Source organism: Heliangelus exortis, chromosome 8 (assembly GCF_036169615.1).
Source record: "Heliangelus exortis chromosome 8, bHelExo1.hap1, whole genome shotgun sequence".
Classification (NCBI taxonomy): Eukaryota; Metazoa; Chordata; class Aves; order Apodiformes; family Trochilidae; genus Heliangelus; species Heliangelus exortis.
Genome location: NC_092429.1, coordinates 22,906,036 through 22,930,063, shown reverse-complemented (window position 1 = coordinate 22,930,063; position 24,028 = coordinate 22,906,036). Strand labels below are relative to the sequence as shown.

General features: G+C 36.6%; 1 protein-coding gene across 1 annotated transcript in view; it reads right to left on the bottom strand.

The window, feature by feature from the left end:
- Nucleotides 1-24,028, bottom strand: part of ASPM (assembly factor for spindle microtubules) — a 30,260-nt gene that overhangs the window by 1,730 nt on the left and 4,502 nt on the right. Inside the window, exons 4-26 of the mRNA XM_071751053.1 lie at nucleotides 22,735-22,836; nucleotides 21,867-22,013; nucleotides 20,710-20,955; nucleotides 20,501-20,568; nucleotides 19,804-19,945; nucleotides 19,593-19,723; nucleotides 18,719-18,894; nucleotides 18,482-18,627; nucleotides 18,320-18,405; nucleotides 17,140-17,358; nucleotides 16,072-16,288; nucleotides 15,836-15,981; nucleotides 15,620-15,748; nucleotides 14,028-14,222; nucleotides 8,685-13,310; nucleotides 7,002-7,151; nucleotides 6,525-6,691; nucleotides 5,465-5,624; nucleotides 4,817-5,026; nucleotides 4,146-4,295; nucleotides 2,117-2,308; nucleotides 1,478-1,670; nucleotides 863-1,017 (exon numbers count right to left, since the gene is read on the bottom strand). Of these exons, the coding sequence (XP_071607154.1) occupies nucleotides 863-1,017; nucleotides 1,478-1,670; nucleotides 2,117-2,308; nucleotides 4,146-4,295; nucleotides 4,817-5,026; nucleotides 5,465-5,624; nucleotides 6,525-6,691; nucleotides 7,002-7,151; nucleotides 8,685-13,310; nucleotides 14,028-14,222; nucleotides 15,620-15,748; nucleotides 15,836-15,981; nucleotides 16,072-16,288; nucleotides 17,140-17,358; nucleotides 18,320-18,405; nucleotides 18,482-18,627; nucleotides 18,719-18,894; nucleotides 19,593-19,723; nucleotides 19,804-19,945; nucleotides 20,501-20,568; nucleotides 20,710-20,955; nucleotides 21,867-22,013; nucleotides 22,735-22,836 (8,153 nt within the window). The remainder of the gene's footprint in view (nucleotides 1-862; nucleotides 1,018-1,477; nucleotides 1,671-2,116; nucleotides 2,309-4,145; nucleotides 4,296-4,816; nucleotides 5,027-5,464; nucleotides 5,625-6,524; nucleotides 6,692-7,001; nucleotides 7,152-8,684; nucleotides 13,311-14,027; nucleotides 14,223-15,619; nucleotides 15,749-15,835; nucleotides 15,982-16,071; nucleotides 16,289-17,139; nucleotides 17,359-18,319; nucleotides 18,406-18,481; nucleotides 18,628-18,718; nucleotides 18,895-19,592; nucleotides 19,724-19,803; nucleotides 19,946-20,500; nucleotides 20,569-20,709; nucleotides 20,956-21,866; nucleotides 22,014-22,734; nucleotides 22,837-24,028) is intronic.

The following is a 24,028-nucleotide window of genomic DNA, read 5'->3' as shown; positions in this document are numbered from 1 at the left end:
TTTTAAATACCTTTCAGTTTAGAAGAAAAAGCAAAATCCACATTCTCCCCAGATTAAATTTGTACCTGATCAGGTAGCCAAGTAATAAAAATCACTTCTGTATGTTACACCATCCTAACAGTTTACAAACTAAGAGGCAACTCTTTATGCTTCCCCTCTTGTTTAGAAACCCATAGAGTTTGACTTTACTATTAACATAGAAGAATAAATTAGAATAAATTTAGAGAAACTGAAAAGTAAGTTTAGTCTAAATGCTGGTTCCTCCACTCCCTCCCCCTTGAAATAAAAATAAAGGAATTTGAATGTAAGTGTCTGTAGGCTGGATGCAAGATCAAAAACTGTATTTACCAAATATTTTAAATTTCAAAGTAAAAAACTCCACAACAATCAATCCATAGTTGATAACTACAGTACTACTACAGAACTGAAGCAGCTTAAGTGAAAGTAGAGTCTGTTGTATGACCTGATTTGGAGAAAAGTAGACAGTATACATATATATTTCTACCTTAAAGTAACTCCATAGCTTATCCAAAGTACTACAGTTTTGCATTCCTGCACAATTTTAGGCACTTCTACAGTCTCATGCAATACATGGAATACATTGCAACATAATCAGATAAAAGTAAAATGATTACTTGAGGACCAGGAAGTAATTTTCTTTGGCCCAAAGGAAAATTAAATCATAATTATGACAAATAGATAACTGGTTTCAAAATAACATTGCTGGAACTCATTAACTGTTTTTTTCCCCAGAATTATTAATTTTGTTTTTTCAAATTCATTCATAAATTTTGTGGATAAATAAATACTACAGTGAAGTACTCTACAGTGTATAAAACTATGTAAGAAAATATTAAGTTACCTTGGAAACATTAAGCAGAACCTGAATTGAGTATCTGATGACATCCATGCATGGAACACTCCGGTTGCAGCTTCGGATCAGAACAAAAATAGTGCAGATTGCTCTGCTCTGGGCCATGCTTTCACAGCAGAGTGGGGACAGCCTAGTAGCCACCTCTATGGTAATTAAGGAAAAAAAGTAATAAAGAAGCTCAAAGCTCAAGCAATTTAATTGCAAATGAGAGAAAACCTGCAATTATTGATTTCAACAAGTATTTCTAAACCAATAGTCTTATTATTCCAGATTAAAACTTAAGGAGACAAAACAATCCAAGGAGAACTTGTACTGATAGCAAATATAATTGACTTATTAAGGCATAGTATTACTATGACTGGCAGGAAATATGAGCAATCATATAAGATTTCTTTTCTCTACATAGCCAGTTTCATATTATTCTTAGTCAATTATTCTAAGTCAATAATTTCAGTCTGGGAAAAAAACTGCTTTACACTTTCTAACACATTCCCATTTTACCATCACATAGAAAGTCTAAATATCATTACCAACACCTCTCTGCTGAAAAAGTCTTTCTATAATTACAGAAATCTATCAGTTATAGTAAAATGAAATACTGACCAAGATGCTTTAATGCCTCAAGAATGTAAGAAATATGTTTGTATTTCAGAAGGTATTCAATAGCAATTGCTGTTCTGTTGCCCAATTTGTTTTCTTCTCTGCTCTTTTCATTGGCCTTTTCTAAACTACGTCTTAAAGCTTTAGTTTGTGCTGTGTCATGAGTCTTTCTCCAGTAATATCCTCTCCACAATGCCTAAAGAAAAGAAATTTCACAAAGAGAACATAAGTTGTGAACAAGAGACAATAAATAGTACTCCCACTACCACACAGTTCCAAATTAGTTTGACACAAGTCTGACAAAGTATTTATTTATCTTGGTTATTAATTTTGAAGTTATCACCATTCAGTTTAATTTTCCAAATACTGGGTTTTCAAGACAAAAGACCAAAGCAAACTTGCACATACACTCCACACACATTCTCAGATAAGTCACCTCAGTGAGTATTCTCATTCTTACTTCATGATCTCCATTCATTTATCTTTGATCTTTTTCAGTCTAAACTGAAGCTGACTTAGCTTGTAATTAAACTGATGAAGTCTTCAGCCAAAGTAAACAAGCATCCCCTAAAAACCCACGAGAGAAAGATAAAAAAATAAAATTCAAAATAATACTGTAGCTTCCTTAAAAAAACTGTTTACCTGAAATTTAATTATTCCAACTGCAAATCTTCTCTTACGTCTGCAGGCAAGGAATCTTCGTGCATTTCTCTGGATGATGGCTGCTGCACCCCTTCTGTGATTTAGCCAGCCTCGAATCACACGTTGTAATTGAATGATTCTTTGATAATCTCTTAGAAATCTCCTTCGTTGCATTTTTGCTCGGAACCATCTCTGTTTAAAATTAAAGCATCTTTCTATTTATTTATTTCAGAATTTTTCCTTTAATCCCTGTTTCCCATCCTAAACAAGCATTGATAAAAGCTGAAGAACTATTACAACATGAGCTTTGACAGATAAAGGCACTATAAACATTACTTGCATTTGTATAACCACCCCAACACAGCTCTGATTATGCTTGGAGTAGCTGAAATGTGAGACTGCAAAATTAAATCTTAATTAGGAGCAGTTAGAGAAGCATTCTCTATATAGACTTGACAACTATTTTCAATTGGAAATGCCCTACAATGGACTAGTGTAGATCTGGTCCAACTGCCAGCCCAGTTCAGGGCTGAACAAAAGTCAGTGCATTTTATTAAGGGCATTATCCAGATGCCTCTTGAACACTGACAGGCTTGGGGCATCAACCCCCTTGTCCAGGAAGCCTGTTCCACTGTTTGAACACCTTGTTTGGAAAGAAATGATTCTTTACATCCAGTCAAAACCTTCCCTTGTGCAGCTTTTAACTATTCACACTTGTCCAATCACTGGATAACTGGGAGATCAGCATCTCCCTTTTCATGTCCCCTCAGGAAGCTGCAAAGAGCAATAAGGTTGCCTCTCAGCCTCCTTTTCTCCAAAAGCAGAAACTCAAATTCCTCAGCTGCTCCTCATTCCTTCCAGCCACTGAACCAGCATTGCTGTTCCCTGCAAAGATCTGAACATCCTTCTGAAACTGTGGGGCCTGCAACCAGACACAGCATCCAAGGTGAGGCCACATCAGTGCTGAATACTGTGGGATAATCACTGAATTTGACTGGCTTGTCATGCTGTGTGTGATGAACCCCAGGGTGCTGGTTGTTGCCCTCTTGGCTGCCTGAGCACTGCTGGCTCACACTGAGCCTGCTGCCAACCAGCACCTTCAGATCCCTTTCTTCAGGTCTGCTCTCCAGCCACTCCTCTCCCACTTTATACTTGTGTCTGGTGTTACTCCCACCTAGGAGTTTTCTTTTTCTTGGCTGGCTTTTAAGTATGTCCACTACTCCACTTTTCTCATTCCCCAGCTCTGTTTCTTCCTGCTATTTTACTGTGTGCCAAACCTTAGGAAAAAAAAAAAACATTTTTCCTACCTTTCACTCTTGCTTTTAGAGAATAGAACTTATGGGCAGAGGTAACAGAATTGTATTTATGGAGGAGTAGTAGGGCAAAGCTTGCCCTAGGATTCTTGACTATTGAACACCTATTTCAGGGCTCTTGTTTCAGTCTCTCCATTTATCTAATGCTGACCTTCCATTATTTGGGTTAAGCTAATCTGCATCTCTCCAAACTGACCATAACTTTTACTAATAGGCAGTGCTGCAATACAGACATGATTTTTGATCTTGCTTTTAGAGAAGTTAAAGATGGTTATGTTAAAAATGCTGCAAATTACACAGGGTCTGGTATGACTGGCAGGTTGGAAACATCTCACCAAACAAATCACTGCATCACAGGGGAATGTTGGACGCTCCTCAGTTACAAGCCTTACAGGTGTCTGACTTTTCCTGCTTCCAGTAGGATATAAAGAAATGGGCTAAGACAGCACTCAGATTCCTTTAACAAGACTGAGGGTCTGAAGGAAATAAACTTTCCCATCCATCCTCAGCTTTAAAGTGCTTAAGCCTCCAGAGCCTGCTGAGATCCACTTATTATGCTCAGCTGGGTATGAGTAGCATTATTTAATAAACCATAGTCTCCATAATTTAGCTTTATTTTCCCAAGTGAAGGAACTACAGTGTCTTGGTGCTACACCTTAGCTGACAAGAAATTAGACTTTGTTACACAAAAATCATTCATACCTAATTAGACTAACCTGTATTTTAAGAACAGATAAAATCTGGTTTTGTGCAAGCTTTAAGATGAGGTGAATCCTATAAGCCCTTTGAATTTTAATTGCAGAGATATGGTGATATGCAGCTGATGTAAAATGAAGTAGCTTCCTCTTTTGTTTCTCTTCTGAAATCTGTAAAAGAAAAGCAAAACAAGGAACATCATTAATTTTCATACTCAGAGGCAGCTGATCATCTATGCAGACACTGTAGCACAAAGCAATATAACATTGAATGCTGAAGAACTGACTCTGAAGTCATTACCTCAAAACTAAGTAAGCTACCTTTCTTCTGTACTAGGTCTCTAAACAATAACACAGAGAAGTGCTAAGTGCCAAAAATGTTAACAACATTAATACATGGCAGAGAAGAGTTTCATTGTAAGCATGTGTTTAAGTCTCAGTTATAGGTAAGCCACAAAGATCTGAGAAGATAAAAAAACACCCAATGACAAAAACCTATTTTAGTACTAAATGACTGTGAGAAAATGGGGAAACTGTATTCAATATATCCTTACACACCCAATTCTCAAAGCAGTCAACAAGCAGTTGAGTTCAGCAAGTGATAGGGTTTTTCTTTTCTTGCCAGGCAGAATTAATGCTAAAACAACCCTAGAGATACTTGACATCAAAAGTATAGTTTTAAGTATACCAACCTTTTTTCTGACTAAATAACCCCGTATAAATGCCTGCAATTTAATGACAGCTCCTCTAGTTCTGTTGTATTTCATAAATTGAAGCCTGCCTTCCTGCCAAGCCCTCAGATGTTTCTGGATAATTACAGCAGCAGCTTTTTGTTGAGCAAGTTTCCTTCTTGCCTTGAAACCTCTGTATGCTTTTTGGATCACACATACAGCTTGAAGTTTCTGTAAAAGATATCAAAGACACTGATAATTAACCTGTTTTTTCTTTCCTGTCATGACCAATATATATTTTTATTTCAGTTTTTGGTTGTTTTTTCCATCATAAGAAAAAGAATAAAAACAAAAAAGGAAATAAAGAAACTCATGCTGTACTATTTTATATAAAAATTCACTTTCACAACATGGGCAATTTAACTTAATCCTTTGTAAGAAATAAAGCCAATAATCTTACATTTTATCTTATCACTGTAGACAGGGGTAATTGGAACTGTTGGAAAACAAGAATCAAACTTGTTGTATTTTGAAGATTGAACAGTCCTGATCTCAATAATTGTTCTGGACCAATCGGGTTTTTTTTCTATATTTGGCTGATGACAAAAACCACTCAAATACATTGAAAACTTTTATAACAGCCATGACACAGTACAAGTGAAAACATACCTTTCTTAAAAGTCTTCTGGCCCTGTACTGTCTATATGCCTTCTGGATCTTAACTGCAGCATTCTTAGTTGCCAGAAACTGGTATCGAATCATTCGTGCAGTAAGTGTTGCTCTCCATCTTCTCTGAATGGTAAGTGCAGAGAACTTCGTTTTCAAAAACCTGACATGGAAATGCATTTTTTCCAAAAGTTGAGAACACTTGCATTTTTACAGTAAGAAAACAGCAATGGTTTACAAAATGATTAAGATAGATTTTGAGAAAGCACAGGTGTCATCAAACAAATCTCAGAAGGTTAGTACCCAGGGGTAGCCAGCAATGTTGACTGAAAAACTCAACTTTCTTTTTCCCCACATTAATTACTTCCAGAACTCACTTCCTAAGGAGGCTGAGAAGTGGGATAGCAGTTTAAAAGGCATTAGACAGGTTGTGACATACAACAGGTCCATAAAAGATAATAAGAGGACAAGGCAAGGATACAAGTTCTAGTGTCCATTATCTTACAAGCATGGATGTTAGGGACGACCTGATAAAGTGGTCAGGTTAATGCACTAACCAGCATAATTTCCCTAACCAGCATTTTCTGCTGCTAGTCTGAAGACACAGTTCTGAATGAGATGGGCTACCAGGCTGTTCTAGTACAGCATTTATAGTAATATCATCTCACAGCAAAGTAAACACAAAGAAGTTTAACTATGCCATTATGCATTATAATAAAATAGCAGTTGTATGCTGGGATTTTAACAATATTCACAATATCCCTCCTGTTAAAATGTCAGGTGAAAAAAAGATCAAGGCCTAATCTCTCTAGATCCCAATTAAGTGATATTTAAGTTTGTGAGGTATCTTCCAGTCTAGAAAAACATTTACACATAAGAAAAGTCTTGTGCAAAAGAAAAATGCTATCTGCACTATCAAGATTATGTTCATGCATGTTACATAGATGCTGCAGGGTCAGAGCCAGAGGTTCTGGAGGCATTTGCCACAGTGCAACAGAGTACTACAGAATTACATAATAAAGGCTTTTAGAAGTAGAGAAATTGATATCACACTCAGTATTACCATGTCTGCTGCTGTTTTCTTCTGAAGTGGCTCTGAATGACTCGTGTAGCTTTTACCACAGATGCATATTCCTTCCGTGCTCTGCAGCCTCGAAACCAGGCTTGAATTACTTGTGCTGCTCTCATTTTGTTCACCCATTGCCTGGCTTTATATCCTCTATATGATGCCTATGCAATACATAGGAAGAAAAAAAATTAAAACATTAATTTTTTGCTTATTTATTTAATGTAACAAAAGTTCAGGGGGAAAAGTCACATTAGCATGAAAAGCTTTAAAGATTCTTATCTATCTCCACAGTATTACAAACTCATGTCTAGAAAATGTTTTCTAAAGCTACCAAAACGCATTCTGGGAAATACCACAAATGCCACAGTCTTTAATGTATGTAAAAATATTTATGACACTAAGAAACAAATACAAGAGAGATTAGAGAACAACAACAACAAAACCCAACAAAAAACCACAACCTAGGATTACCTGAATTCTTATGGCAGCTCTTTTCATTTGATGGTATCTTTGTTGTTCCATTTTTCTTATCTGATGGGCTCGGTAGTGCTGCTGTATTACCACAGCAGAAAACTTGTACTGAAGGTATTTCTGTCTCTGAATAAACCCACGAAAAAATGCCTTAAAGGAAAAAGACAATCTTGAATATTTCATCACTTACATGATATTGCCTGGAAAGATACTTGCATATTTTTAAGTACAGCCGTACTGACTGGCTTGTTAGAAAAACAATATAAATAAATATATGGCTGACTTGCCATTAAATTATGTTCTTCTACCTTTTAAGAAAAGCAATTGTTCAGGGTATAAATGTTAAACATTCAGAAATAACTAAGCTGCTGCAACTCCACACCCTGAAAAACTGAGGTGAGGAAGGCATACCTCTTTCTTAAGTTACCTGTTAAGTAAAGTACATGGCCCTCCAACAAGATAGTCATAGCAACTTAAGTAATTAGATATTATTTATTTCCCTTTCTTCCCTGATATGGTGGGAAAATAATTCCTTTCATTCCAATAATGCCCTGAAGAGAAACTCCTTCCCTTGGAATAAAGATAACGAGGCCACCACAGGTAGAAATAGAATCATAGAATCTGCTGAGTTGGAAGGGACCCATCAGGATCATCAAGTCCAACTCCTGTCCCTGTGTAAGGCACCCCAAAATCACAACATGTGCCTCAGAGCATCATCTAAATGCTTCTTGAACTCCAGCAGGCTTGGTGCTGTGAACACGTCCCTGGGGACATTGTTCCAGTCCATAAACATTTACCCAGAAGAATTTTTTTTAAAAAGCATATTTCTACTACATACAAAGCATAACTAATTTAAAGGAGGAAATATATCTTCCCCTTCCCCCTCAACAAAAAAATAAAAATTTGAAAATGGGCTTCAGGGTCTTCTAAGCTTCTCAGAACCCACACTAGGTGGATATTTAGCTTGCTACATGGAGACGAACACTCCTCATTATTTCTTGCTGACCACCACTGGAAGAAAAAAACCATCTAACTAAATACTTCCCACTTCCTATAATACCTCTGAGAAATCACAGATACAGTTTCACATGAAGTTTCATGTGGCACTGCTCAAGGTACCAGCTGAACAGTAAAATAAGAATGTAATTTCACCCTTCATCTTCAAAATGTTAGCTAGGTATTCGAATTAGTTTAGAGCCATTTAATCAACCTAAAAAAACTACTGTTTTATTTACATGTGTTCTTCACTATGACTCTTAAAGACTGCAGTCATGCCTTTTTTGCCACTCTATACCAATACCAGTGCCCACTCATTTCAACACATCAAGACATCTTTCATTCTACCTTCAATCAAAAAAACCAACCAAACAAAAAAAGCCCCACAGCAGCCATTAAGCTACTGATATTTATACAGGTGAAAGCCACTTAGGACAAGTATATTCTTGGAAGAACTACAGAAACACACACAAGTATCAGAACTCAGTTGAAGTAGTAAAATTCCAGAGGAGAAACAAGAAGAAAATGTTACTTTTAAGATGAGTATTTCATTGAGCAAAGACAACATAGAGCTGAGACTTACTTCTGTGCACTGTGGTAGTAAAACTTTATACACCTGCCATGTAGTATACTACAGAGAGCAGTAAGCTTTAGAAGAGGGGAAAAAAAAAAAAGATTCAAAAGTACCTGAATTCTTATTGTAGCTTCTTTAATTTTGTGAAACTTCTTCTTTTCAATGAATCCTCTGACTGTAGCCTGCAGAAGGATAATGTTCCTCCGGGTTTGTAAGTAAGTTGCTCGTTGGTGTTTCACCTTCAAGTGGGAGCGGTACCATCGTTGTAAGACAACTGCTGCTTTTTTGTACCTTATATACTGTGATTTAGTTTTATGCATTAAGTAATATGCTTGTAATGTAATAGCTGCTGTTCTGAGGTGAATATATTTTCTACGTTGCAGAGCCATTTGAAGAAAAGACTGAATCTTTCTTGCAGCTTTTATTTGTCTTGCTGTTTTTCTGGCTTTCATACCACGGAAGGCAGACTGAATAATTACTATTGCTCGTCTTTGAGCAGAATACTCTGCTTGCTGTAAACGAGCCCTCTGACATGCTCTGTACCACCTCTGAATAGCAAGTGCTGAACGCTGAATCAATTTATAGTGACTCCTTGCTCTTTGGCCTCGGAACATAGACTGGATCATTATTGCTGCTGCTTTCTTTTCAAGAAAATGCCTCCTCTCTATGCACATTTTTAAGAACGATTGTATGCGCCGTGCAGCAACGTTAGCTTTATACAGCTGCCTAGCTTTTTTAGCACGAAAAGAGGATTGAAGGCAAATGACAGCTTTTTTAATTTTTGCATAGTTTTGCATGTCAGCTTCTTTTGCTATTTTACCTCTGAACCTTTGCTGTATCACTCCAACAGCCCAGCACAACTGTTTGTAACGTCTGTGTTGTATGTACATGCGGAAACTGGACTGTATCACAGTTGCTGACACATGCATGATTTTCAGTTTCTGTCGTTGCTTCATGCCTCTATATGATGCTTGAATAACAAGAGCAGACCTCTTCATCATCAGGTATTTCTTTCGTTGACTCTTTCCTTTAACATAGGATCGATAATAGTTCTGTATAACAATAGTTGCAGTTCTCATATTTTGATAGGAGTGCCTGTTCCTGTGCATTTTGTAGGCTGACTGTATCGTGCTAGCAGCTAAGTGCATATGCTCAATATCCTTCCGTACTCTGATACCTCTGTACACAGCCTGTATTTGAATAGCTGCTCTGCGAAGAGAAAGATACTCTGAAGCACACTGTCTTGACAGAACCAAAGCTCTGTATCTTTTCTGAAAGACAAGAGCAGCTGCTTTAAGGGAGAGATATCGCTGACGTTCTCTAAAAGCTTTAAAATTTTTCTGAACAATAATAGCAGCACGGTGCAATTCTTGACGTTGCTTTTTTGCCCGCATGTCTCGAAAAGCCTTCTGAATACAAATGGCAGCTTTCTTTAATGAAGAGTAATGTTGTACTGCAATTTTCCTCAGGTTATTGGCTCTGTATCTCTTCTGTATGAGCTGGGTTGCCCACTGAACTTTTCTATAATGTTGGTACTGCCTATACATTCGGTAGTTTTTCTGTACTGTAAGTGCTGCCTCGTGTCTTCTCTTCAAGAAACGTCTTGTTTTCATTCCTCTATAGGCAGCCTGAAGAGCTACAGCAGAATTGTACAGCTTTAAGTATCTTTCTCTCACACGCTTCCCTTCCCTGTAAGCACGATAACGTTGCTGTATGACTACTGAAGCAAGCCTCACAGCTTGGTAAGAAATGTAACTTTTACGCATTCTTAACATTGCTTGAATAACTGTAGCAGCTTGATGCATCTGCTGTATTTTTTTTCTTACTACAAAGCCTCTATATGCAGACTGTATGGTAACAGCAGCATTAAGGAAACAGAGATATTGCTGACGTTGGATTTTTGCTAGTTTTGTTGCTCTGTATTTTCTTTGAATTACAATAGCAGCAGTCTTAAGGGAAAGAAAATGCTTTCTTTTGACAAAAGTTCTAAACCTTCTTTGAATAACTCTAGCTGATTCATTCATAGTTCTGACAAGTCTTCTTGTTTTCATTCCACGGAATGCAGCCTGGATATGAAGTGCAGCACTTTTCATAATCATATAGTTGTGAACTTGTACATCTCTCTCCTTACAAGCACGGAACCACCGCTGAATGCGCCTCGTTGCCAGCAACAGTTTTCTGAAATCCTTCTGTTGTTTGTGCATTCGATAATAAGACTGTATTTTTGCTGCTGACTGATGCATAACTTTTAAGTTTTGTCTGACCTTCATGCCTCTAAAGGTAGACTGAAGGATAATAGCAGACTTCTTCAGTTCCAAGTACTTTTTACGTTGTACTCTGCCTAAACAAAATGCTCTGTATTGCCTTTGAATTACAATTGCTGCCCTTCTCATTGTGTGATATTTTAGGGTCATGCGATGCATCCTAAAAGTGGCTTGGATACAAACAGCTGCCTGATGCATAATGTGAAGTTGTTGTCTAACTCTTACACCCCTATAAATTGCCTGCATTTTGATTGTGGCTTTTTTTAAAGCCAAATATTTCTGCTTTTGGCATTTAGCACAGGTAACTGCACGATAATGCCTTTGGACTACTATAGCTGCAGATCTAAGTCTTTCATAGTCCTTTTTGACCAAGTAAGACCTGAAGGCAGCTTGTATAGTTGCAGCAGCTTTGTTCAACTTGTTCAATTGTTTCCTCACAGTCATCCCACGGTAAGCAGACTGCAAGACTAGCACAGCTGCCTTCGTTTTTAGATAAACTGCACGCTGGTTTTTTTTCATACAGTAAGCTCTGAAGTACTTCTGAATCACTATAGTGGCTTGTCTTAGTTTCCTATATTTTTGTTGATTTACATGCATTCTATAGTAGGACTGAATAATTGTTGCAAGATTATGCTGTTTTTGAATTGTTTTTCTCACAGTTTTCCCCCTCCATACTGCCTGAAGATGCACTACAGAGTTACGCAGCTGAACATATTCTTGCCGTTGTTCCTGGGCTAGAACACTGGCTCTGTAATGCTTTTGGATAGTTAGCACAGCATGCTTCATAATTCTGAATTTTTTCAGAGCTGAGAATTTTCTGAAGGCAGACTGTATCTTAATAGCAGCTACACATTGTCTTTGAATCTGCTTTCGTACCTTCCAGCCACGAAATGCTGCCTGTAAAGAAATCACTGCTACTTTTGTCCTCAAGAAATCCAGTCTTTGTCTCTTACCAGTCTTACAAGCTCTGTACCACCTCTGAATCACTACAGAGGCCTGAACCAATGCTTTATATTTCATCCTTGCAGCATGAGCTCTAAAAGCAGTCTGAATTTTAACAGCAGCTCTGTGTTCAAGTTTAAGCTTTTTGCGTGCTTGATAACCCCTGTAGGCTGCCTGCAAACACACAGCTGCCTTTTTAACTTGCAAGAACTTCTGCCTCTGACACAGTTGCTTTTTGTGTGCACGATAATGCTTTTGAATGACCACTGCAGCACTATAGATGCTTAAGTAACGTTGCCTGTCCCTCCTCATTCTATAGCATGCCTGGAGGAACACTGCAGCCTCCTTCCATCTTTGCATTTGTTTCCTGACAAGATAGCCTCGACCCACAGCTTGAATTCTTATGCAAGCTCCTTTCAGTTTCCTATAATCTTCTTTGAGCTGAAGAGCATGTCTATGAGATCGATACCTTCGCTGGACATAAAGTGTTGCCTCCTTTAATGCACAGTAATGCTTACGTGCTTGCCTCATCTTTACAAAAGCTTGAATCTTCACTGTGGCATCTTTCAAGTTTTTAAATCTCTTCCGGGCAACATAAGCACGGTAACTCGACTGAATTTTGATCACAGACCTCAGTATGTGAGCTTCCTTCCTAGCTTTCATTCCTCTGTAGGCAGACTGTAGGACAACAGCAGCCAGACGCATCCTCTGGAAAGCAGCAGCTGCTTTTTTACAAGTGATGAACTCCCTGTACCGACTTTGAATCACAGAGGCAGCATTTTTCATCTCTTTGTATCTTTTCACTTGTTGGTATTTTCTCACGTGTGACTGCAACGTAACAGCAGCTTTTTTTAATTGCAGAAATCTTAGTTTCTCTCTTTTCATTCTCCACAGCGATTGAACAACACGAGCTGCTTTTGTTTGTCTGTACAGTTCACGTGCTCTCATACCTCTAAAAGCAGCTTGGAGAACTAGCACTGCTGCACGCTTTTGCAGGTAGAACTCTCTTTCAGTCTTTCCTAGTTTATAAGCTCTGTAATACAGCTGAATTGTCACTACTTTTGCCCTTTGTTCCAGGTAAACACGTCTGGCCAGCCGACACCTGTACCAAGCCTGAATTTTGATAACACTTTTCTTAATGTGTAGATACTGTTTCTGATCTCTGTGCATCCTGTACCAAGACTGCAGGAGAAGGGCAGCCCCTCTTCTTTCAGCCAGTTTTGAAGACTGCCATTTTCGGAAGTAAGTCTGAAGCACTAAAGCTGCTTTGATTTTCTGCTGAATTTTGTGTTTTCTCCATCTTCTGAAAGCAGACTGAATAGTAAGTGCTGAAGACTTTAAGATTTCATATCTTTGACGATCGTTTTTTGCCAGCTTAGATGCACGCAGCCATCTCTGAATTGTAACAGTAGCCCAAACAGTTTTTTTATATGCAGCAACACACCTCAGCATCCTTATCCTTGCTTGTACAAAGATAACATAGTATCTCAGCTGTAAATACTTTTTCCTAGCAGAGTGTCTCCTCCAATAAGCCTGCAGAGAAAACCAAAATATTTAGCATTTTCTTCATGATATCTTGAGTTAAGCATACATTTGAGAACTACCAACCCCAGACTTAAGATTTTTTTATTCCTATTCAATCCCTACAAAGACAAATCCAGGTAACTAAATAAAATAAAAACAAAACCCAAAACTAAATGCTTGAATCACTGCTTTTTAAAAGCATTTCCAATTTCCAAAAGATTCCCTTTCAAACTACTTGATAAATCAGTGATTCTTTAATCTCTGTTCCAAAAGGTCTTAGGAATCTAATATTTTGCTTTTGGTAATAGATGGGAAATTGTCTTGTGAAACTGAATGAACTGCCCAACTACCAACTAGAAACTCCTGTCTGCCATTCTGAACATGTCATAACACCAGAAGAGTAATCTGATCATTATTTTGGGGGGGGGGGGATTCTGCAATAATGTTCAGAAGCTGCAACGAGGCAAGCCAAAACAATCTGATCAGTCATTATATTGACTGGTTTAAGGCCCACTGTTTCAATGTTTATTGTGTAACAAAATATTCACCAATTATTGATTCAATAGCACATTACCATTTCTCCCTGAAGAAAGCTACCAAAACATCTCAAAAGGGGCTGAGAGGTAAGTATTAAATTTTCTGTTTGTTCTGCAAGCAGAACAAATTATCCCAAGCAAGGTCTCAAAGGGTTTCCTTCTTGTGTAATCTCACTTTAAATCATATTACCTGAATGACCGTTGCAGCTTTTCTTCTGGTTTCCAACAGTTTTGTCCTTTTCAGATTTAAAAAAATAGTCCTGGCTAAGTACCTTCTCCAGTACTTCTGAATCAAAACTGCTGCATTCCTTTTTTTCATGATACGCCGACGAGACAAGAAGTTTATTGCAGATTTTTGAATTATCCGAGCAGCTCTGTCTCTTTCCTACAAAGTGAATTTCAACTGAATGGTTAGGATTTGAATTTTCACTCAAATTTTTGATAAATTAAAATAATTATCTAAAGTAATCTTCTAAAAATTAGGCTTGCTAGATACCACAGCTTTTTTTCACTCTAGTAAAGGAGCATATTTTAGACAGAACATTTATTTCAGCACAGAGTTTTTTGTAAAAGGGTGATATCACTTAAATCTGCATCCTCCCACCTTCATAGTTCTTCCTCTTTGTTGGTCAGTTTTTCAGCATTCCTAAGCAACCCTTTTGTAAGCCTCAATATTAGTTCTCATTCATAAATTTAAAATACCCTTACTAATGAGACACACCAGAATGCTTTCCAGGTATATTTAAACAACAAGAATAAAAAGACAGTCATACCAGCTCACACCCATCCAGCCCAAAGTTTTATTGGCACATGCCAACCTGCATTTTTATAGTAACCCAGAGACTGTAGTACATCACAGGAACTGATGTACATTAAAGAAAAAAAAGCAAGAAGCAAATTTAACATGACAATATGTAAATCATCTTGTATGAAGCCTACTCCTAACCTACCCTACTGGAGAGAAAAGTACCTATGTGCACATTGTAAGATGAAAAAAAATAATCAGTACAATGTTTATAGGTGTTGGTATTGATTCCCCTCTCCACCCCCCCCAATTTTTGCTATTAGTTATTTAAAATCAGTTATAAAGGGGATGTTTTATCGTCATCATTATTACTGTGCAATTTTAGAAAGAAACCTGAGATTAAAAAAATCTACATTAATAAACATAACTTCTGCCCCCTTCTACACCATAGATTCTTAGAAAATTTCACTTGAACACTGTTCCAACAATATGTGTCTCATTTGGATACAGCAGTGGCATTTATTATTGTTAGTGTTTTAAAATCATCACAAGATCTGGTATAACTACCAGAAAAGCACGACACAAAATATTAGAACTCATGCAACTCAAATCAAAACACTGGTGTATTTTAGCTCCTGAACAAAATTGGGAAACCCAAGAAGAAATTTGATTACTCATTTCATCTTTTAGTCATTAATAGGAATTAAAAATTAACTACCCTCTTTTTTGTGTTAAGGAACCACCACAACTATTTTATATTTGAAAAACAGGGAAAAGGGCTTAAGGGGTGATGTGCTTTAATAAGAAAATAAAAAACAGCAGCTTTTTAATAAATGTAAGTACTTCAGAATAGCCATTGTAATATTTTTGTAGCAGATTAAACTACCAAGAAGGCCATGTATTTTTACAGTAAAAATTGTACTCACTGACTCAAATGTCAGTATCATTCCAACAAATCTGTATATTCTACATTGTGAATTTACAACTTTTAGTTATTATTTCTCAAAGTTGAGTCTGTGACTATTGCACAGGAGTACCTGAGAAAGTTTCAGTTCCCTTTTCAGCCTGTGATTCCTCCAAGCAGACTGAATTACTCGAGCAGCTCGAGCTTCCTGACGAAGATCCAGAAGGCGCGAACAGAGAAATGAGAGGTAGGTAATAACGACCTAGAGAAACAAAACACTGCAAGTTAAGGGCTGTATGGAAGAGCTGGACATGTTCAGATCTTTACATCAACTCTAAAGGCAGCTTACCTTTTCATCAGGAATTGTATTTGACATGTCTGAGTGATGAATCATTGCTGGTATTCCACCTAAATCAGAAACTGCAGCATTGATCAGCTGGAAGTTTTTCCTTTCATTGTCCAAGAGTTCCTTGTACAGGACTGAGGCAGGGACAGCTTTGCAAAGAGAAAATGTTTGTCAAATCAAACTGTACATAAAAGAAACAGATTTAACAGGAGGGTCAAAAGCTGTGGGTAAAAACTCACTTTGGTCAAACATTCTTTCCATAACATTTAGAGAAGTATCAGATTCTGAAGAGGATGAGGAGGAAGAATTTAGTCCCACTGTGTAAGTTCTTGAGCATTCCACTGTTTGAGTTGTACGTTGGCAAACAGCTTCCAAAGGCACATAGCATGGATGATAATGATGGATCAAATGACACAAGACTCTACCATCTGAGAAACACACTGTGAAATTGTCCACCTGTTAAAAAAAAATACAGTAAGTTCCTTGAAATTTTGTTACGAGTTAAACAGACAAAAATTGTGGTCTTGTACTTCTGGAAGTGACTAAGCACAGGTTTTTTTGAACAAAAAATATATGAAAGTAGTGCTGCCTTTCAACATTTACTGTACAATGACATACAGTTGTGAGAAAGCAGAAACAAAGATGTGAATCACCATACAGTGAATCTCCAGAAGAAACTTTTAAGGATCCTCATTAACTTCTCTAGAGACCTTTACACTAGGTGTTCGGAGCAGAACTAAGTTTTGAACTTAGAGAAGTGCAGAAGTGTTTTATTTTACACTTAGAAAAAAAAATAGCAGGTGTGACTGTATTCTGAGCAGAGACATGTCTCTCTTCTCTTCTTAGGTGGAATTAATGACATGTCCCTCCTAAACATCTCTTTAAGGGAGAGGAAAGGAATACCACTTGACCCAAATATAGCTTAATTCTCATAATTTGTAGATATAGTAAAGCTTTTATGCACAAATACTTTTAGGATATAAGTTCATTAAAAAAACATCAGACAAACAACCCTCAAGCAATCCTATATTCCAGCAAAGATGTATTTTTGAAAGGAATTTTTATGCATAAGACAAACTGCAATGGGAGATCCTTTTGTTCAAATTTGTTTAAAAAGAGAGTTACAGCTAAATCCACAGAAAGATGGTTATTTCAAATCAGATTAAACAAAGTCCAGAAGAATATATTAAACTAATTACCACTGGCTGCTACTACGTATTGGATAATTTGAAGAATTCTGTTTTATGCATAAGCAATCTTATGACTGCAAAGGATGTATTGGGCAAAATGTACACAAAACTGTTTACCTTAATATCATAAAATGCACAAACAGCATTAACCCATGTCATCAGCAGCTTCACATTTTCACTGTAACTTGGAGATGAGGAGCTACTGCTATGATCTTCTTGTACACTAAAACAACTTGGAAAAGTCTTTAGAGCACCCAACCGTGTTTTTCTCATGTGTGCATTCTTTAAAAACTCAATTTCTTCTTTTAACTGTTCCACACTAAGAAAAACATCCACCTATTAGGAAGGAAAAAAACCCACATTATTTATGTCACTACCAGCCTGACATGTCAAGCAGATGGACGCAGTACTTTGAAGAGCCATTGTTCAGTGAAATTATTTCTTTAATCAAAAGCAATGCAACTGTAATACATGCATACAGGAAAACTAACTGGAGGAAGGCAACTACTCAATACTGTAACACCAGTTAAATAAGAAAATAGTCACATTTGATGCTTATTATGTTTTCCAGCTCTCTGATAATTTGGTGGCTATAGTGTTTCCTTTAGATATAGTTAATTGTACTTATATTCCTGACTACTTAGTGATGCAATTCCACTTCAACTTGTATCTTGTTTTACCTTTAATACTTCATTCGTTCCAACTGGATTTGCCAGCTGGATACTTACTCAAGTTAACTCTTAAAACAGCCTTAAGAAAATTATTTTTGCTTCCTCAGCCAATTTTTTCCAGTGGCTTTAAAATGCCATTGTAGCAATTTTTATTTCAAACATTCTTATTTCAAGAATGTTTCTTCAAATTGACCATTTCAGTTACATGGCAAAAAGGAGAAGAGCTACAGCTTCAGAGCTTACTCTGCTTATTGCCTATCAGTTTAACTTCAAAATGTCCTTTTCAATTAGTTAGAGCATTTTGAGACCAATTTTATTTTACTATTAAGTATCAACTCTCTTACCATACAGCATAATCCCAAAAGTTTAATTTTTTTTCAAAAACTTGTATGAATGTATACAAGGAAAAGCAGTTAAAATGTCTTCTGCACTGTATTGTTAGAGAACAGTTAGCAGATTTAAGTCAAGCCTTCAAGGCACTTCACATACAAAAGAATTAATTTCATAGTTGAAATTTTGATTAGTAGAGGCTTTCACAGACAACAAATGCTCCTAAAAGACTAATGTTTTCACTATATCTCATTTGTAATTAGTACCAAATAAAAAAAAAAATAATTGAATAATACCTGGAAGGCAAAGACAATTTTCCACAGGAGTGCTAATGTTTTTTCTCTGTGTCTATCCACAATATCTCTGGAGTCAATTGAAGCACCTATCAAACAAAACAAGGAATTAGTGTGCACTAATCCTCTGATGCACTTAGAATAACCCTGATTTCTAGGCCTTACCACTTTCATCTTTCAAGTGAATCCCTCGTTCTTTAAGGACATTAAGAGCAATGTCAACATTATGCATCTTCTGTAGACGACTTATTGCAGGAACTCTCAGTTGTTTTGAAAGATTCCAGTTTTTGGTGAGAAGTTCCATTGTTCTCCTAACAAAGGGAATTTCACAGGTTAATGCCTTAGCATTAAGTATTATACAAAGGAAAATAAAGAGCTGAAAATTATTCTCTATCAACCCACACAAGACGAATGCCACACTGCAAGTCCACAGCCAGATTGGTGACAGCAAAATCAAATTCATCAAGTGGAGTTTGAATATGACTGACAGGCAGTCCTAGGAAGCCAAGGTGGCGGGAAAGGTCACCTTCACCACTAAGGAAGTCTCGAGAAAATGCAAGCAGAAGCTCTTTGCTAGCCTGAAAGATAAAAAAAAAATTAAAAGCTCTTAGCATTGCAGTATATTTGTCAATAAGAATACAATTTTCATCCCTTGCTCCCCAAATCGCATTGTTTATTTCCTTACCTTACTTAAAATTTCAGTTTTTAGGCTTAAAAAAAAAAAATAAATAGTTCAGCCAACTCACGCAGCTTAGTTTTACTGTATGTGGTTACCATTTCCCTGAAAGCACCACCAGCTTCGGGAATACTTTTTTTCTCAGTCTGAAAGAAGTGATTTTATTGGAACATAACTTGTCAATCAAAGCCTTTGTAAGACATATGCTGTCTAGTCTTTCTTATCACAACAAAACAGCAAAAAAAAACCAAAAACAAAAAAAACCCACCAAAGAGAAAAGCCCAAATTGAGCTGCAGTTTAAAATCAGCTGCAGGGCACAAGAGTGGTATTTTAAAATAGTGAGGAAGCTTAGCTTGAGAGGGGGAAGCCAAATAACACATGATAACAAACTCCTTCCTCCAGGACCACCACCTCAAAATTTTCTTGGGAATTTCTTTACCTGACCATGAGATGATATGGCAATAATGTTCCTGCAAAAGGTCAAAACTTTTTAATGAAAAGTACATAGTGAGATAAAAAAAGAATAAAAAATACAGATATTATCTCTGTTGAGGTGTAGTACCATGTTGGAGAGAGACACCAAACCACAACTCTCTTACCTTGAACTCTGCATCCTTACAAAAGAGACAAGGGTCGTGATCAATCATTCTGGACTGTTTGGCACAATCCAAAAAGCAAACTAACAGGAGCAATTTTTTCAGTGTGAATTTTGACAAAGCTTCTTCATGACCTAAAAAGATAGAAGTCATTAAGTGCTAGTTCAAAAATTAAGTGCTACAAATAACCTGCTCCAAAAGGAGTAGGAGTTACCTTCTCGATAGAGGTGAGGCACAGTGGGATGTCTGTATTCAGCTGCAATGTCAGGGTTCCAAAGCAAGCGATTAAGGATAAAAATTGCTAAACCTGTAACATCACTGTTACTCTCCAGAGGTATCAGTTCTCCATAAACAGTCTGTTATGAAAGGAGGAGAGAAAAAGCAGAAACATTAAAAATTATCTCAAAAACTACCAGAATGTCTTTTTTCAATTACTGAAAATCTGAAGCAATAAATGGTAATCAGTCTCCAAAAATCAGCTACTCCTTTAAATCAGATACTGAAGGATAAAACTAAAGCAGCTTTCAGAACATCCAGTTTCATTTCAAGACATGTGTAAGTCATCTGCATCTGAGAAATCAGTCAGGAACTTCCTTAAGATAACCTCGTTTTCTTCTAGTTTTGTAAAGAGTGGAACTGATAGGAAACTACTTTTGTGGTATTGGTCAAGGAGTTAACTTAAACTTTCCTCAATTAAATGTTTTTCTTTTTAATAAGGTAAGCACTTTTTTAAAGAAAGTGTGTTGTAATAATTTAAAAGGGATAAAGGGATGTAAGCATTCTATAACTGAATTGAACCTACCTGCACTATTGTAACAGGAAGTACACAGAAAACGGAAACCTCCCCTACAAAAAGAAAATTGCCAGATGCCCTTTAAACTTTGATTATAGACAATTAATTGGGCACTTACCTCCAGGCCTATACGCAGCCACAAGGGGTTGTAAGACAAAAGCCAGTTAAGGATTTTCTGCCTCTCTCCTACAAGAGAGCATCATGCAAACACATCATATTACTGAAAAATTTTATATCGACCAATTTTCGGTTAAATTAATTTGGGGTTTGAACAGCGCTTCTTCTACTTAAAAGAAACTAGAGGATGCAAAGTGTTAGTATCCTTACCTAAATCTTTCCAGAGATGTCTATCTCTACGAACTAGCAGACGTTTAGTTTCAATCTCAACTTCCAGTTTCTTGATAGCCTTTACCATTGGCTCAGACGTAAACAAACGGCAAGCATCGCGCCGTAGCTTATTCAGCTTACGATGAGCTGTGTAAGCTTTTAGAGAGGCTTCATCCTTTGTTGGTGCTTTGGGAATACTGGTTTTATGATGGTTCTCTTCTCCCAAGATAAGAGCAGCTGCATTTACTATTTAAACACACAAAAAGTAACCTTTTACATCTGGAATAAATGTAGCTTTGCCCACCTGGTTTTGTTTCCCCTAACATTTGATATGTTATATAAACATTTTGTTATGTTATATATTTGTTATGTAAATAACATTTGTTATTTGCCTTCTGACTGATGATTTCATTCCTCAGGAAGCTGATCAGCTGTTGCACAAAGCATATATTGCCAAGTACATGTATACTGGTCAAATATGAAATATGATGACACTGATTTCATTAGTGGCACTAGTAAGTAATTAATTTTACCACCTTATATTTTTTAGATTGAAGCTAAAGATCAAGGAAAAAGTATGTTACCATCATTTCAGTAAAGTGACAGCTGTAATGTTTTTAAGGCATTCCCTACTTGACTGTCATAGAGGATTGGCACAGCCACACACTCTGTTATCTATTTCCTACTGCACAGCACACTTCCCATTCAGGTGTGCAGTATGCTGTGCTTGGTGTCAACAAGTGTGCCATCCACACTTATCACAAGGGGAAAATATGACTCTGAAAAGTCTAATCCTGAAAAGGATTAGATAGTTATAAAATTCTGCTGGGATGAGCAGTGGTGTCTTCAATGTGAGAATGGATTTGCTTGGGCATAGTGTCCATTTTCTAGCAATAACAACCACTGAAACACATTACCAAATATTGGGTTGATGATTAGCATGGCATTAAGTTAAAGGCTGAAAAAGGCAACACAGATGATACATAAAAATTAAAAACCAAAAATCTACTCTTACCTAGAGCTTAATGCTATACAAACTAAAGCAACAAGTAGGGACTAGCTGGGTTAAGCTAGTACCACTATTCATTAATTATTAATAAATCACATCATGTAAGTTTAAGAATATTAAAAATCAGTGAAAATTCTTGCATTCTTACCTTCTGAGGTGTTTGTTTTTACGCTGAAGTCATCAGGGGTAAGGACAAAATTTAACCACCAGGTGAAACCTCGTTGCTGCTTCTCCTTCCAGCGTTCATCATAAAACATGTTTTTAGCAGCAAAAGGCATTGGGTGCCTAGGGATGACTTAATTAAATAAATAAATAGATAGATAAATAAATAAAGTTTGATAACCAATGTGCACTTTATTGTGGAAAGGTTAAAGTTTTCAACTTCATTTAGCAGTACAGCATAAAAAAGCAGATGGTTAGAATCTTCAGAGTGACTTGCATCAGTCATCATTAAATAAATTTCAGTCACAAAACATAGATTAAGTTATTAAAGCACTAGAAGAAAGACAAGATTTCTAGAACCCATGCTATTTGCAATGCACATTCTGGGAGACAACCAAGCTGAGTTGGATTACATCTAGAAAGACTAATTTTATAGTTGCATTTTTCTGATCAGATCAACTTAATATCATTAGCAATCTGAGATCAGCATCTTTTTGGTAAAATGTTTCCTCTTCTTAGGTATTCTGTTGTATCAAAATGTTATCAAATATGGAAGAGGTACTTCACTGATAAACAAACAGTCAGGTGAAATGTACCTGTAATGTAGCTTTTACACTTACAAGCAAACCTGAAGGAAAATTATGTTTACCTTCAGCTGGCCATCTGTTTCATCTAATTTTCTTTTAAGTAGTCCAAATGGAATATGAAAGTTTACATATATCTTTCTATCAGACAGTGATTCATTGTAGGTACAACCTTCTATTTCATCTCAGCTCTAACCAGTTGGGTTTTACCAATCCCAGGCAGTACAGCAGTTGTGACATCCAGTCACTGAATACTAGAAGTCTGCCTACCTGTTTTCAGGGGTTTCATAAATGTCAGGTGAGACTGAGCCAATCCAGGAATGGGTTTACTAATTCTGTTGGTGGTTTTAGATGCTTTATGAAGTGAAGAACCTGCAAGCATTAATACACAAATATCAACAACAAATGTGTCAGTTAAAGTTCACACATAAAAGCTTATATCACTTAGAAAGCATGGAACAGGAGTAATTCCCCATAAATCCATACAAATAGTAGGATTCTCATATTGATGGAAACACTTAAGCAAAGCAGTTTCACTGGTCAAAAGGGGAAAATAGTAAATAGTGAACAAGAGCTACTGTACTTCACATTTTTTCCATACACTCAGGAACCCTACTGTTTGCAATTCCTTACCAAATGGCTAAAAACTTACTGGTAAAAACATTCATTAGAACATGTGCAAGTGTGTATTTTATGAGCACCAGGGTAAGAGGTGTGATTTTAAAGGGTGTGAGACTCACCTCTTCCCAATTAAATGGCACACTACATTGATACTCATTTCAGAGTTAGCCTGCCTTGTGTTAGCTTAGGCATCAAGGTACTCTCAACATATAAAACACCAAATAAAGGATTACAAATGCATGTTGTTGCAGATGGGCTATAGTTGCTGTCTGACAATCCCTGACAAGGTAGTACTTCAGAAACAAAAGAGACCAGAAATTACAGGTTGTACTCTCCTGCTTAGGTTAGGTAATGTTTTTCATAAAACAGTCACTTCTAAAGAAGTAAGGATGTAATTCCAATTTCTCATACTCTTCTAATAAATTTTAAATACATTCTGATATATCTTAATAAAGTAAATTAAATTGATGATGGGCATTTCAAGAGATAACTTTTAGAAATGAAATATGATTTTTCTTTTTGAAGCCTAGAGACAATGTCTATGCAATTAAAAGAATAACAGGTTATATTTCTCAAGAACATAAATCAAAGATGTCATCATTTTTGCATTTTACAACTAGGATTAGGAGATACCAAAGTAATTTTGGGTTCACAGACTATTTCATTCTCCAGCTCATCTAACCTTACCCTAATGATGAACAGAAACAACCCAGTGGATAACACAGCTTTTCCTACTGCACACTAACACTGGGATTGTGTCATGTTTTTATGTAGACTATCTTAAAATCCAAGTGCTTTATTGAAAGACTCAAATGAAATCTAGCTCACAGAACACATCACTTGAACTTTGATCTGAAAGCCATGTATAGTTTTTACTATTAGTTAAATTGCTGGGACTTCATGAAGATTCTGGAAATTAAATGCTTCTTTCAGTTACAGGCCC